Source organism: Polychytrium aggregatum (assembly GCF_025602895.1).
Source record: "Polychytrium aggregatum strain JEL109 chromosome Unknown BJ171scaffold_42, whole genome shotgun sequence".
Lineage (NCBI taxonomy): Eukaryota > Fungi > Chytridiomycota > Chytridiomycetes > Polychytriales > Polychytrium > Polychytrium aggregatum.
In genome coordinates this window covers 330,630-343,044 of record NW_026516244.1, presented here as the reverse complement: position 1 = coordinate 343,044, position 12,415 = coordinate 330,630, and the positions used below count along the sequence as shown (strand labels likewise).

At 55.1% G+C, this 12,415-nt stretch overlaps 6 protein-coding genes across 6 annotated transcripts; 3 read left to right on the top strand and 3 right to left on the bottom strand.

Annotated features, from left to right (window-relative positions):
- Window positions 1-37: 37 nt before the first annotated feature.
- BJ171DRAFT_219931 (uncharacterized protein) lies at window positions 38-1,036 on the bottom strand. The gene is made up of 2 exons (XM_053106472.1): window positions 825-1,036; window positions 38-578 (listed from the first exon to the last, which is right to left on the bottom strand). Exons 1-2 carry the CDS (start codon window positions 841-843, stop codon window positions 163-165), a joined length of 435 nt encoding a protein of 144 aa, XP_052963278.1. The 5' UTR covers window positions 844-1,036; the 3' UTR covers window positions 38-162.
- A 68-nt stretch (window positions 1,037-1,104) lies between these two features.
- On the top strand, window positions 1,105-4,012 carry BJ171DRAFT_519411 (WD40-repeat-containing domain protein). The gene is made up of 7 exons (XM_053112349.1): window positions 1,105-1,322; window positions 1,473-1,750; window positions 2,087-2,391; window positions 2,523-2,743; window positions 2,903-3,172; window positions 3,326-3,503; window positions 3,661-4,012. Exons 1-7 carry the CDS (start codon window positions 1,230-1,232, stop codon window positions 3,813-3,815), a joined length of 1,500 nt encoding a protein of 499 aa, XP_052963277.1. The 5' UTR covers window positions 1,105-1,229; the 3' UTR covers window positions 3,816-4,012.
- A 604-nt stretch (window positions 4,013-4,616) lies between these two features.
- Window positions 4,617-7,581, top strand: BJ171DRAFT_219900 (uncharacterized protein). Its single transcript, XM_053106470.1, has 11 exons — window positions 4,617-4,832; window positions 4,977-5,134; window positions 5,307-5,413; window positions 5,569-5,642; window positions 5,728-5,864; window positions 5,976-6,031; window positions 6,176-6,288; window positions 6,377-6,465; window positions 6,600-6,732; window positions 6,836-6,982; window positions 7,340-7,581. Exons 1-11 carry the CDS (start codon window positions 4,781-4,783, stop codon window positions 7,465-7,467), a joined length of 1,194 nt encoding a protein of 397 aa, XP_052963276.1. The 5' UTR covers window positions 4,617-4,780; the 3' UTR covers window positions 7,468-7,581.
- A 716-nt stretch (window positions 7,582-8,297) lies between these two features.
- Window positions 8,298-8,943, bottom strand: BJ171DRAFT_427818 (HCNGP-like protein-domain-containing protein; the record flags this gene model as incomplete). Its single annotated transcript, XM_053107826.1, has 2 exons — window positions 8,298-8,606; window positions 8,722-8,943. 2 exons carry the CDS (start codon window positions 8,941-8,943, stop codon window positions 8,298-8,300), a joined length of 531 nt encoding a protein of 176 aa, XP_052963275.1.
- A 954-nt stretch (window positions 8,944-9,897) lies between these two features.
- BJ171DRAFT_519406 (uncharacterized protein) lies at window positions 9,898-11,203 on the top strand. Its single transcript, XM_053112348.1, has 3 exons — window positions 9,898-10,229; window positions 10,367-10,467; window positions 10,626-11,203. Exons 1-3 carry the CDS (start codon window positions 10,049-10,051, stop codon window positions 10,872-10,874), a joined length of 531 nt encoding a protein of 176 aa, XP_052963274.1. The 5' UTR covers window positions 9,898-10,048; the 3' UTR covers window positions 10,875-11,203.
- Window positions 11,204-12,071: 868 nt separating this feature from the next.
- BJ171DRAFT_396023 (uncharacterized protein) lies at window positions 12,072-12,413 on the bottom strand (the record flags this gene model as incomplete). Its single annotated transcript, XM_053107177.1, has 1 exon — window positions 12,072-12,413. A coding segment is annotated over one exon (342 nt), but the record flags the coding sequence as incomplete, so codon positions are not given.
- Between the last annotated feature and the right edge of the window lie 2 nt (window positions 12,414-12,415).

Below are 12,415 nucleotides of genomic sequence, written 5' to 3'. Positions count from 1 at the left end.
TGATGAATGGGACGGCCTTTGAATGGCCTTGGCAACGAAATGCCATAGCAACCAAAACCAGCAGCACATGGCCCACAGCACCCAACTCAGCAACAACCGTCCCCTTCATCTTGGCTGGTCAACGGGACCGATTGCAAATCGCCAGTGCACTCTAGAGGCAATCTACTCTGACGATGCGGCCGCGGCCTCAGCTTTGGTCTTCTTATCGAGCTTCATGTCTGCAAATGCCTTGCTCTTGGGATGGTGTCGGGTCGGGACAATGTCTGCTCGTGTTGGGAGCTTCTGGACGCCATCATCGGCCGTTGCCAGAGGAGGGAAGTAAAAGTCGTCCTCCATGGTGATGATGACCTTCTTGTAGGCTGCCACATTCTTCTCACGGCCCTTTCGGTCCTTCCAGCTCCGGGCAAGGTAGTTCATGGTACGCACATCCGTCACGTTGACATTGTAAAGAGCCTGCAGATATGAGGAGATGTCCAGTTTGTTCAGCTGAGGGGGGACCTTGAAGACGGCTTGGTGCGGCGGCAGATTTGACCGGATCAGCTTGATGCTAAAGGACGGAAAGTACAGCTTGGAGGCGGCTGTCGATCGAGAGTGTCGGGGACATTGGCAGAGGAGCCATCGCCAGGGCGGGAGAGCGCCGGCCATCGCGATCGGCCCGTGACGGAGGCGATTGAGCGGACGTTTGACATCGGCAGAATACGGAGGCGATGATACGGTTAGCAGTCAAAGATCTGGGCGGCGGTATTTCTGATTTGCTCAGGAGTTTGCTCTAGCGAGTAGGTTGCAGCTTCTCGTCCCATCGTCACAGAGCTCGGTCGACTTACGAGGCAAAGGGAACGGCATGATGTGTGATGTTTCAGGCGTGAGTCCAGGATCGTGAGCGGATGTCGTTTTTGGGGCGTCGTCACTGCTGGCGCGGTGATGTCGATGGCTGACGGCGTCGGATGCTGGCTGCTGCTGGCTGCTGCTGGTTGCTGCTGGCGATGATGATGGTGATGATGATGATGTGCAGGACGCAGAGGCTGTTGGCGATCAAAATTTTGCACCTTGCTGCGCGGCGGCAGCCAGCCAATTGCGGCCAAGGAGCCGGCCTGCGCTGGTTCGAGTGCGGGGACTGTGAGATGATTAATTTCATTTCGGCCGCCGAGCACCTTTTTTTTGGGAACGACCTTTGACCCGCGCCCAGCCGGTCCGCCGTCTGGCACGAACAGCAAGATCAACAGCCCGACATGTCGTCCGACTACAAGAAGCTCGGCATCAAAAAGTATCCCCGCCTGCAGACCCGACAGACGGCCGAGACCCGGTACTGGAGAAAGTTCAAGGTGCATCTCGGTCCAGCTCGCTGTCTGAGGATCGTCCACGTCGCAGACGCCATCAGCTGCCACTCGATGAGTGACAGACAGGCCGCTGACCCAATCTCCCTCTGATGCATCGTCGCCTCCTTTCGCCTGTACCTGTACCGGTGACTCCAGAGTCCTATCCTGGTCAAAGAGTACGCCGCGGTTACTGGAATCCACTTTTCGCCAGTCGCTCCCTTTGACTTTGCCGTGACGAGCTCAGCGCGAGTCCAGATCTACAGCCAAACAACGCACTCTGTCAAAAAGTCCATCTCACGATTCAAGGATACGGCATATTCTGGAACGATTCGTGATGACGGGAAGCTCTTGGTTGCGGGCGATGCCAGTGGCCTCGTCCAGGTCTTTGACCTCAACAGCCGAGCTATCCTGAGAACGCTGGAGGGACACAAAGAGTGAGTGTCGATCTCGAGCACCACGGCAGCAAGGCAGCCAACCGGCGAGGCAGCGAGGCAGCCAGACGTGCTTGGGCAATGATCAGAGCATCCTGACACTCGGCATGTCAGCATGTCGGCATCTCGGCATGTCTGCGGCCAGCGCCATTCACGTTCAAAGTGGCGATTCCTCACAACTAACTCCTGATTCGCCTCGACCACCCCATTGGGGTATTCGCCCGAATTCTGCCGCTTTCGGCAACCCTCGGTCGCCTGGCATGTTTGTCCTTGGTTGTTCCATCAACTCTGTCGATTCTGGCCTCTCGATCGCTCTGTCATGGTTCGGCTGTAATCCAGTGGCGTACGAGTCGCCAAATTCTCCTCCCTAAAGACGCAAGTGCTCTCGGCCTCGGACGACAAAACGGTCAAGCTCTGGGATGTCCCTGTTGGCGAGAACATTGTCACCTTTGACGAGCACGAAGACTATGTTCGATGCGGCATGGTGTCGCAAGAGAACAGCAACTTGGTTCTCACGGGCTCATATGATCACACCGTCAAGCTCTGGGACGCCAGAGCCAAGGTCTGTGTGGCTACGATGAACCACGGATTCCCGGTCGAATCGGTGCTGATGTTCCCGGGCGGTGGCCTTGTAGCCTCAGCTGGTACGTTCGACCCATGTTTGTCAGGCGATGGTATCCCCCTCCCACACCCGTGCACATGCCCTTGATGTCAAACCCGATCTCCTTGCTACAACTCTGTCCCGGAAAGCTCATCGTGCTCAAAACTCACGTAGGCGGGGCCCATCTGAAGATTTGGGACATACTTGGCGGTGGCCGCCTGATCCAGTCTCTATCGAATCATCAAAAGACGATCACATCCATGTGCTTTGATGGAAGCTACTCTCGAATTCTCACGGCGTCTCTGGATCAGCATGTCAAGATCTATAACGTTCAGGACTACAAAATCACACACAGCGTCAAATACCCCGCTCCTATCCTGAGTATTGGTCTATCGGTAAGTGCATGCACATCGCCCTTGCTCGAGACCGACGCCAATATATTGGCATGCCAAGCTGCGATCGATCAACAGATTGGGCACTTACACTTTCACATCTTCACACTCTCGACCTCCCCCCATGCACAACGAACTCTACCCAACGAACCCAACCCTCAGCCGGACGACACTCATTTGGTTGTGGGTATGACATCGGGCCTGTTGTCGATTCGACAACGCGTTGTAAAAACCCAGGAGCTCGTCAATGCCCAGCGCCAGACTGAGGAGCTGCGAGGCGGAACCTACAAATACTTTATCCGTGGCTCAAAGAATCTGCCTGGAAGCGATGACCTGAAAATCGAATCGCGGCGAAAGAAGCGGCTCCGCAGCTACGACAAATATCTCAAAACCTTCCAGTACGGCAGCGCGCTAGATGCCGTGCTCGCCACGGTAAGACACTCGTGTAGTGCGCGACTGATGCCTACCCTGCCTCGTCAAACGTTTTATTGGGAGCTGTGGTTCTCGCGTCCACCACAACAGCCCCAAGTCGGACTGTTCACCACAGCCCCTTCCCTACTAACTTTGGCTGATATCTTCATTCAGAACCAACCGGTGCTGATCATTAGCTTGTTGGAGGAGCTCATTCACCGCGATGGCTTGAAGATTGCATTGGGAGGACGAGATGAGGATTCCCTCGAGCCCACGGTGCGATTCTTGATGAAGAACCTCACCAATCCAAGATACTCGTCGCTCCTGATTGACATCTCAAATCTTATTCTGGGTGAGTCATTCGTGTTGGCTTTTGACGCCGGCTCCGGAGCCTTCGGAATCTCTCGCAAGGATGACCAAGGTGCAGGCGTCCGGCTCACACTCACTCGACATCTTCTTGCCCGCGGTGTCGTTCACCAACTTGGGTGTTGCTGCCCCGACCCTTGCAGATATGTATGGCTCAGTCATCGGTCAGTCCATCATAATCGACGAGCTGCTCTCGTCTATGAAGCAAAAGATGAGAGACGAGCTGAACGTCCAGGAGAAGATCACCGAGGTGCTTGGGTTTCTGGACACACTTTTTTCATCGTCGCTCAAAATATAACTCATGACGCCCCAAAGAGACTGGCTGCCCTCAAGCCGAGAAGGCAAGTGTGGGCCAACGGAGCACGGCCGAGGCATGCTGCACCCAGTGTTGCCCAAATACGTCACACTCGAGTACACCGGCATCCATGTCCATAAGTCCTGAAATATACACACACGTCGATTCAAGGCGTACTGAGCGGCTATGCTGGTTGGCCCCGCAGCGCAGAGCGAGATCGCTCGTTGCGGCGTGAACAGGCATCTGTTTGTCCAGGAACCCAGCCGATCTGCATCGCCAACTACCCACGTGACCTCATTTGCCCAGTTTGGAAGGTGCTCCGCAAGAGAGCGGTCGGGGCTTTTCTCTCTCTCGGCTGATCTATACCACCAAAGCCAAGACAACGTCAGCGATGATCGGGAACCAAGGCGATACGACCGAAATCCAAATGTCCGAGTCAGCAGATCCAACAGAGCAGAGTCATCTTGGGGCCACGGATGTCCCTGCACCCTCCACAGAAGCGGCGGCTGATCTGCCGCCCACAGCGACATTCCTACTCGACGACGACCTCGACGACGGCCTCGACGACGAGATGCTCGGAAATATCGACTTAGACGCCATCATCAATGCACAAAAGGAGCAGAAGGTGATAAAAAGGTGAGTCTGGGCACGCCTTCGATGGATCGATTCCGGGCTGAGGGAGCGGTATCGTCCGATTAGATCAAACCTCTCCCCGCCGGCGTAGCCAGATCATACTGCCCATCCGCCAATCGACTCTCGTGCCTATATGTGTGCTCCTGTGGCTTCAGCGCCGGTATTAGATTTGTACCGTCATTATATAAATACTATTTTAACTTGTACACTCAGCACCCCACTCCCAAAACACTGACGGCTCTGTATGTATACACCCCCTGTCGATCAGCTTCGGTTCGCCGACCTCCTTCTCAGCTCCGGGCACCCTTGGAGGCTCCGCACTCAAGTTCTTTTATATGCGGATGTTCCCTTTCAAAGACTACTACAAATGGATCTCTTACGGAAACGGTACGGTCTCCCGAGCGTATACATCTCGGCGCGCGCCGTGAAGCGGCTCTGCCCAAGCCTGCCCATGGTCCAGTATATGTCTCGACTCAGTCCCCGCTCCTCTGCTCGGCCGCTGATTGGAGCGATTTGATCCACCATGACCAGTCTACAAGCACTACTTTCCCAACCGCGAGTTCAGCTTTACCCTCGCCAACGACGTCTACATTCGCTTCCAGTCGTTCAAGGATGAGGCCGACCTCCGAAACAACATCATCAGCAAATGCCCCGAAAAGATCGACTTGGGCGCGGTGTATAATATGAAGGTTGGGAATTGCTGGGGAGCAGAGCGAGCTGGATGAAACTTGCTGGGCCAGGCTACCGTTGTGTGTGGCGAAGAGAGCACTCGTATTGGCCCGCTCAGACCGCCGGTCCGCTTGGAGGGAATGCATTCGCTGTGTATACTCATCATCAACTGTGGTTGCATATCACCACTAGCCTTCGGACCGAAAGCTTGTCAAGCCGGGTGCGCTTCAGCCCCTCGAACACGAGCTTGTGTTTGATATCGATATGACGGATTACGATGACATTCGCACCTGTTGCAGGTATGCTTGACCACACACGGACTCTGCTTGTGGCGACGATTCTGCTTATCAATATGGTTCATCAGTACGCTGTGAGATAGAACAGAGCTTCGCATCTCCCGTGTCACCGACTATCTCACACGAAACCATGTGTCCCCTCTCTTCACCGCTGTCAGTGGTGCCGATATCTGTCACAAGTGTTGGAGCTTCATGACAATTGCCATCAAAATCATTGACCGCGCACTCGAAGGTAAGTTGCAATGCCACATATACGCTGGGGTGTTACAACAACCGCTGCCGGGCGTTGTGTTCTGATTTCCTTATCCGATCTACAGACGACTTTGGCTTCAGTCATCGACTCTGGGTGTATAGTGGTCGTCGTGGTGTCCACTGCTGGGTGTGCGATGCGCGTGCGCGGAAGCTCACGGCCGAACAGCGGCGATCGATTGTATCCTACTTGGAAGTCGTCAAGGTACCTCTCTGTACAGCCTGTGAACGCCCTCTGTCTCTGCTCCCAGGGCGGTGGGCTATATGGCCACATGACACAGTGCGAATACTTTGTTGAACTCATCACCACGCTCAGGGCGGCGATAAAGCCGGGAAGAAAGTCAATCTGCGCAACGGCCATCCCTCACTCAGGTAGCTCTTCGTGCATCCCGGATTAGCATGGCTCCCACTGTGTGAGTGAGCTCGACTCTGATATGCCGATCGCGTTGAGCAGACAATGGGCGAGACTGACTGTTCTCCTCGATTTCACATGTGCGACTGCCTGCTGATCGAAAGCCGAGCGCAAAAGGTCCTCGAGCGGCACTTTGAGCAAACGGTTCTCGAGGACATGGGAATCTTGGACGGCCCAAACACATGGACCAAGATTCTCGACATGATTTCCAACGAACGTAAGCCCAGACTTGAGCGGCCAGGTTCGGCAGGTTCATGGAGCACACCAAGACGATTGAGGGTTGCTAACGCGCCATCTTTGAGCAGAAATCCGTGCGGAGCTCGTGAGCAAATGGAGCAACTCAAACAAGACTGGATATGACCGATGGGCCGATCTCGTCAGCGCAATCAAAAATGTACAAACAAACTGTCCGGGCGGCGCTCTATCGATCATGGAGCCAGATTCGCGACACGTCTTTATCTGACCTCCTCGAAGTGCTGTCCCGCATCACCGATATACTGATCCCTTGCTGCTCGGTCATTTATACAGCCCAAGCTGAAGGCCGAACCGTGGCTGGAGCGAGAAATCATGTTCCAATTCCTGTATCCGCGCCTCGATTCGAACGTTTCCGTGGGTCTAAATCACTTGTTGAAGAGCCCCTTTTGTGTCCATCCCAAGACAGGTGCGTATCTTTCGGGCCCTTTTTGCATCGGGTGGTATGGCTTGGACCCGCTTGTGCCCCTTTGTCCGATATGACCTAAGCCAGCGTGATGCCAACGATGCAGGCCGAGTTTGTGTCCCCATCAACGCAGCGGAGTGCGAAAACTTTGACCCTGCCAAGGTGCCCACTGTCGATGATTTGATTGTGGAGCTGACCGAGTATCAAAAGCAAAGGAAAGACGAAGGCTCTGCGGATGACAGCCGTGTTCCCGGTCAGTAGATGGCAGCATGCTGGCTGGACGGTCTGATGTCTCGCCTAGACGACATGATCGATCGTGCTCGCGGCAGGCAGATCGACAGGCGCTGACAGGGGACTGTGTGCGTGCTCAAATGATGTGTCGCCGATGCCGTAGCTCGTGATGGCCCCGGACCTGGCATCAGGAACAGCCAGGAACAGCCAAACGAGACCGGCACCGACACATGGCATACTCTCCGGCAATGGACTTGCCCGATATCCATCTTTCCACCCGGCAATGACAACTATCTATGAGTTAGACATGGGTGGTGTCTCGCGCAACCATGTGTTCATCCGCTTGGCCTATTGACTGTACCCGTGCTATGCGCCCCAGACTACGAAAAAACCAGCCTCAAGTCGTACACAGACTACTTCAAGACATGGGTCAAGGATCTTGGCGAAGAAAACCTTGTCATGTTGCGGCTTAAGAGAGAAGCCGAGGAGAAAACCATGACCTTCTGATCAAGAGCGGCCCCTGTGCCCCATCGAATGTGGATTTTATATGCCAAAGCACTCGCCAACACCCCCGCCGTTGCGGGCTGATAGAGCAAGGGTCGCTGTCGGAGCAGTGTTGGAAAGTAAAGCTCATTCTTTCGACATTCCGGGCATTACCGGCGTATCCCTCCCCTCTCTCTCCCTCTGTCGGCAGCAAAGGTGCTGGTCAGATACCATTACCAAAGCTCATAGGCTTACAGACGTGGTGGTCGGCGGCTCTCGCTGTCCCATTTGGTCTTTTTCTGCTTGGGTGGTGCTGACGAGCTGGTGCCTTGGACTGCCATGATTGCCATGATTGCCATGATTGCCATGGTTGTCAAGGGGAGGTATGGTTGCCAAGAGAAGCGTGTCACGGAAAGCATTCAGAGACGCATCAGCAAATCGATTTGATGACATCAATCAGAGAGCTGCTTGATGATAGTCACAAGGCATAGCAGAACAGCGGTGTCGCAGAGCTTACGTTTGCTGAGATTGGCGACTGCAGCCAGCGCACCGGCCCCTATCGCGGGTCCGCCAGAGGTTGGATTTTGGCCGCCATGAGGATTCTGGGAACCCTGCTCGTCCTTCATTCGCTTCAGAGACGTGAATTGAGCTGCTTTCCGTTGCGCTTGCTGAATGGCCGCAGCAACGTTGAAAGGGGCAGCAGATGCCGGGGCCCCAGTGGCTGAGCCTCCGGGAGTTCCTGGCAGACCCGTTGCCGATGTGGCAAAGGTTATGGGTACTGCGGAGGCTGCAGAGACATTCGCGGCTCGAAGATAGGCCGCTTTGACTGGAGAGTCGATCGGATGAGTGCACCGCTATGAAGGACGCTCGTAGATGGGCGAGTGCTCAGTGCCTGTCCAATTGCATACAAAGCGATAATGACATGCGCCTGGCCTTCTGGCCCAGGTATTGGGCAGCTCACCAAGCTCATCATGGTAGGTTTCTGGAGGAAAGCCATGCGGGTCATACATATCCTTGGGATAGTTTGAGCCATATTCATCGAGATCCAGATATTCTATCAGCTTACTCATGATCGACGGATTACGAAATGAGTGCATCTTGGTCAATGTGTCGTTGAGCCGGGTGCCTCGTTCCTTGAGCTCAATGAAGTGGGCGATTTTGGCCTGAGCCACAGAGGAACTTTGGTAAGTAATAGGCATGATTTGGCTCTCCATGATGTGCCAAAGTACCAGAGCCAGCAAACGAATTAAGGTGCCAAGCCTGTGTTCTTGAGTCTACCTGGATTTCGGGGTCACATTCTCCTTCGGGCTCTGGCGGAATACCGTAGTTGTCCAAGCCCTCGATTGGATCGGGTTTCAGGACTGCCCGGATCACTTCGAGCTCTGTGACGGCCTCTGGCTTGATCTCGTCCCCGGATGCGGCTGGATCGCTTTGTGTGTGGAGTGGATGCCCTGTCGCTCCAGGATCGCAGTGCTCAGTTTCAAGCTCGAGAGCCGGCATCTGGCCATGTATTTGGTCCTTGGTGCTTCGTGTGTCTGTCATTTGCTGATTTGCTTCCTTTGTCGCATCAGTCTCGACGTTTTCACTGGCATCGGCAGAAATGGCATACGGTTTGGAGTGATCGCCGTTGATGGATTCTATCATTCCAACATGTTCCCAAGGGCAGCATTGCCGGTATTCCAGTTGTTTACCCAGGAAGATCATTGTGATGATGGAAACGAAGAGAGATGCGGTTAAGGTGAGCCATCATTCAGAGTTGCTGGTTTATGGATCTATATCACACCGCAGACCAGGATCACTTGGATATCAACGAGCCAATGAAGGACGAAATCGGGAACAAACTCAGACCATCGTGCATCTGTCGATGGAAAAGTATTGAATCAAATCAGCACGCATCGGACAGGCATATACGCAGCAAGCCAGAGATGAGGGATTGAGTGGGATCCTCATTCAGCGGCCTCACTCGACAGACACCAGCTGGCCATCAAGTCCACCCAGACGAGCCGGTGTCGGGGGAGGGAGAGGCATGATGCTTGAGATCTCGACGTGACTGCACCGAGATCGACCCAATGGCAGCAAGATCGGTCGATTTTGATGCATTCCACCTACTGGCAATGGTGCCCTGGCTTGATGCCCGCCACCATCGGCATCTTTGGTATCATCGGCATCTTTGGCATCTTCAGCATCTTCGGCGACCTCGGCATCTTCGGCGTCTGAATAGTCAACCAGTCCCCCGAGCGCTGTGCATTCGAGAGGGCAGAGCCATCAGCGGCGGCCTCATGTTTGACTGCAAGCTGGACACGGCAGCGATACTCACTCTTGGGGCTCCGTGGCCGGCCGTCGTCGTCGCTGTCGCTGTCGCTGTTGTATGCGAGTCCGAGCAGGCCGCTCATGGCCGGTCCTGGGTTGGTCCTGGGAGGAGGACGGGAAGCCGAGCGAGATTGGCGAGAAAGCGCCAGCATCCACAGCGGCCTCCAAAATCCGACTTTGGCCTCGGCGACGCCTGCACATCGAATCCGATCCATCAACCGCTGCCTCTGCTGATCAACCTGCCCCTGCTGCTCACACTCTTCCAAGCACCCCCCCCCCAGAGCCGTCTCACCGCATGTCGACAGCCACAGAAAACGACGCTGAGGGCACCGGCGGCTACAAAGCCAAGAGCGCCGTCGACGCCCAGAAGGATCAGATCGAGAGGCTGATGAAGCGGGTCGATAGGGACATTGAGATCAAAGTTTCCAAAGAAAAGGAATACAAGGGCCCCAAGGACTTTGTCAGAAACGTCACCGGTAACGATGCCCCTCTCCACAATCCCCAAGCGATCGATGCTGCACGGCGCATTCTGGTACCAGACACAAAGATCTATGGATCGGATGAGGCCAGCGGGATCGCTCACGCATATATTTGAACCGCATCTGCCACCCAGGATCCAGCGCCGGTGCAGGCAGTGGCGAATTCCATGTCTACCGAGCGTTGCGAAGAAAGGAGCAGTTTCGGATGAAGCTTCTCGACGAGAAGGAGCGACAGGTGGGTGAGAAATGCATGGTCTGAAGGAGCGGCTCTTCCAAAGTGTATCCTATCGAATGCGACCGAGCCTGACCGCCGAGCGATCTGGCCCCGTTCCGTATCAATCCGACCCCATTCTTGACCGATTCGATCCTCGACTCCTTCTCTCGACGACACAGGAGCTGGAGAATAAAGAGTTTCACGAACAATGGGACTCCATCCGACAGAAAGAAGACGAAAAGACGGCCAAGAACCGAGAGAAGCGAAACAGACGCAAGCAGAATCAGCGCCACAAGCAGAAGCAGACCGGAAAGAGTCAAGACGAAGGCAACGGCGCCCAAGATGCCAAAGCCAACCAGAGCGACGACGAGGCAGAGGAGCGTGCCGATACGGAAGCGAAAAAGATCAAGCTCCAGACCAGCGACTGACCCGATCGAAAGTCTGGATATGGTGGCCCGAAGACCAGAGGCGTGTTTGATTTGCAGCGGCTGTTTTGATATGAGCCTGTGGACAGCCAGAGACGTTGTTGTTTGACACCGAGGTCGTCGAATGGCATCTATCCTCGAAGAATACCGACAGTGAATGACCAGGCCCTGACGATCGACACAACCCTGGGACGAACAACAAATGTCTGCATGCACATTCTGAGTGGCCCGCCGATCCTCCACCGGTCTGTCGCCAACGACTGCTTGCCACCAGCGATGTAGCCAAACAGACATCCAATTCGATTTGAACACGGACGACCGATACGATGTGATCTTCGATCTGCACTCCCTGCAGTCGTCTTTCTTGGCTGCATTCACACCGGCGATGGGTCGCGACACCCCATCCGCATCTGTTAGCAACGCTCTGTCCACGGTGTGGGCTGTGATGATTGAGCAACAGCTCGGTCCTTGGGCGAGTGTGATGAGGTTGGCCCTGGCCATCGATGTGCATGCAAGAACCAGTGGGCTGCTCTCTCCGGTATACTCGATTGCATTTGTCTGGGCGCACTGCGACCATGATGCCAGTGGCCGCCTGCGAGCGAGAGCCGCATCCTCTGGATCGCCCATGCAATGAGCTGGGCTGCTCGTCGGTTGCTGGGAGGGCAATCGACCTGCACTAAACTATTAATATCGGCCCTGACAACGGGAAACCCGCAATTGATAGCGTAGTATGTGATGGCATGCGTCTAACTATGCCATAAGAAATATAACAGATCACTTTGGCAGCCTCCGAGTGAAGACCGCCGGTCGCCCTCCGGTCTCCACAATCGACCTGCACACTGTGATCATGTTGCGCGCCGCATTGACGTCGCGATTCCACACTGTCCGGCAGCTGGGATTCTTGCAGCTCCTGACAAAGTGGGAATTCGCAACACTGGGCGCATCGAGTCCTTCCAACCGAACTGGCTCCAGGCACTTGGAGCACACCTGCGAGGTGTTGAACTCGTTCGTCGAGACTACCTTGACGCTTCCATGATGGTGATTGGGACGGCGTCGGTGGTGCTCGAACTGCTCAAAGTACCGAGCAAACCGCTGCCTCCGAGGGCTGGATGCATAGCCCTTGCCCTGTCGCCATGATGCATTGCCAAAGGCGATCACCACATCCTTCTCCCTCGGGGCGTGCTTCAGGACGGCCTTGCACATCCTGTCGACGGCCACTTGGCGCCTCTTGTGGCCCGTGAAGCGATGGTGACGGGCCTTCTTGCCAAGGTGAAAGTCGAGCTGCACTCGCAGCTCCGGTCGCAGGACATGGGTGAGATGGACCTTGAAGGCCTCCGAGGACTGCACCTTGGGCGAGGGGGTGGTCGACATCCAGGTCTCGATGCCGAGTTGCTTCTTCTTGGCATTGTGCCACTTGGTGTTGGACTTGTGGCCATACATGTGCTGATAGTGACCATTGGAGAATGAGACCACCTCGTCTTGTTGGCCCGGTGCTTGGATGGCCGCCGTGAAGATGGAGCCGACTCCAGGATCGATGCCAATCC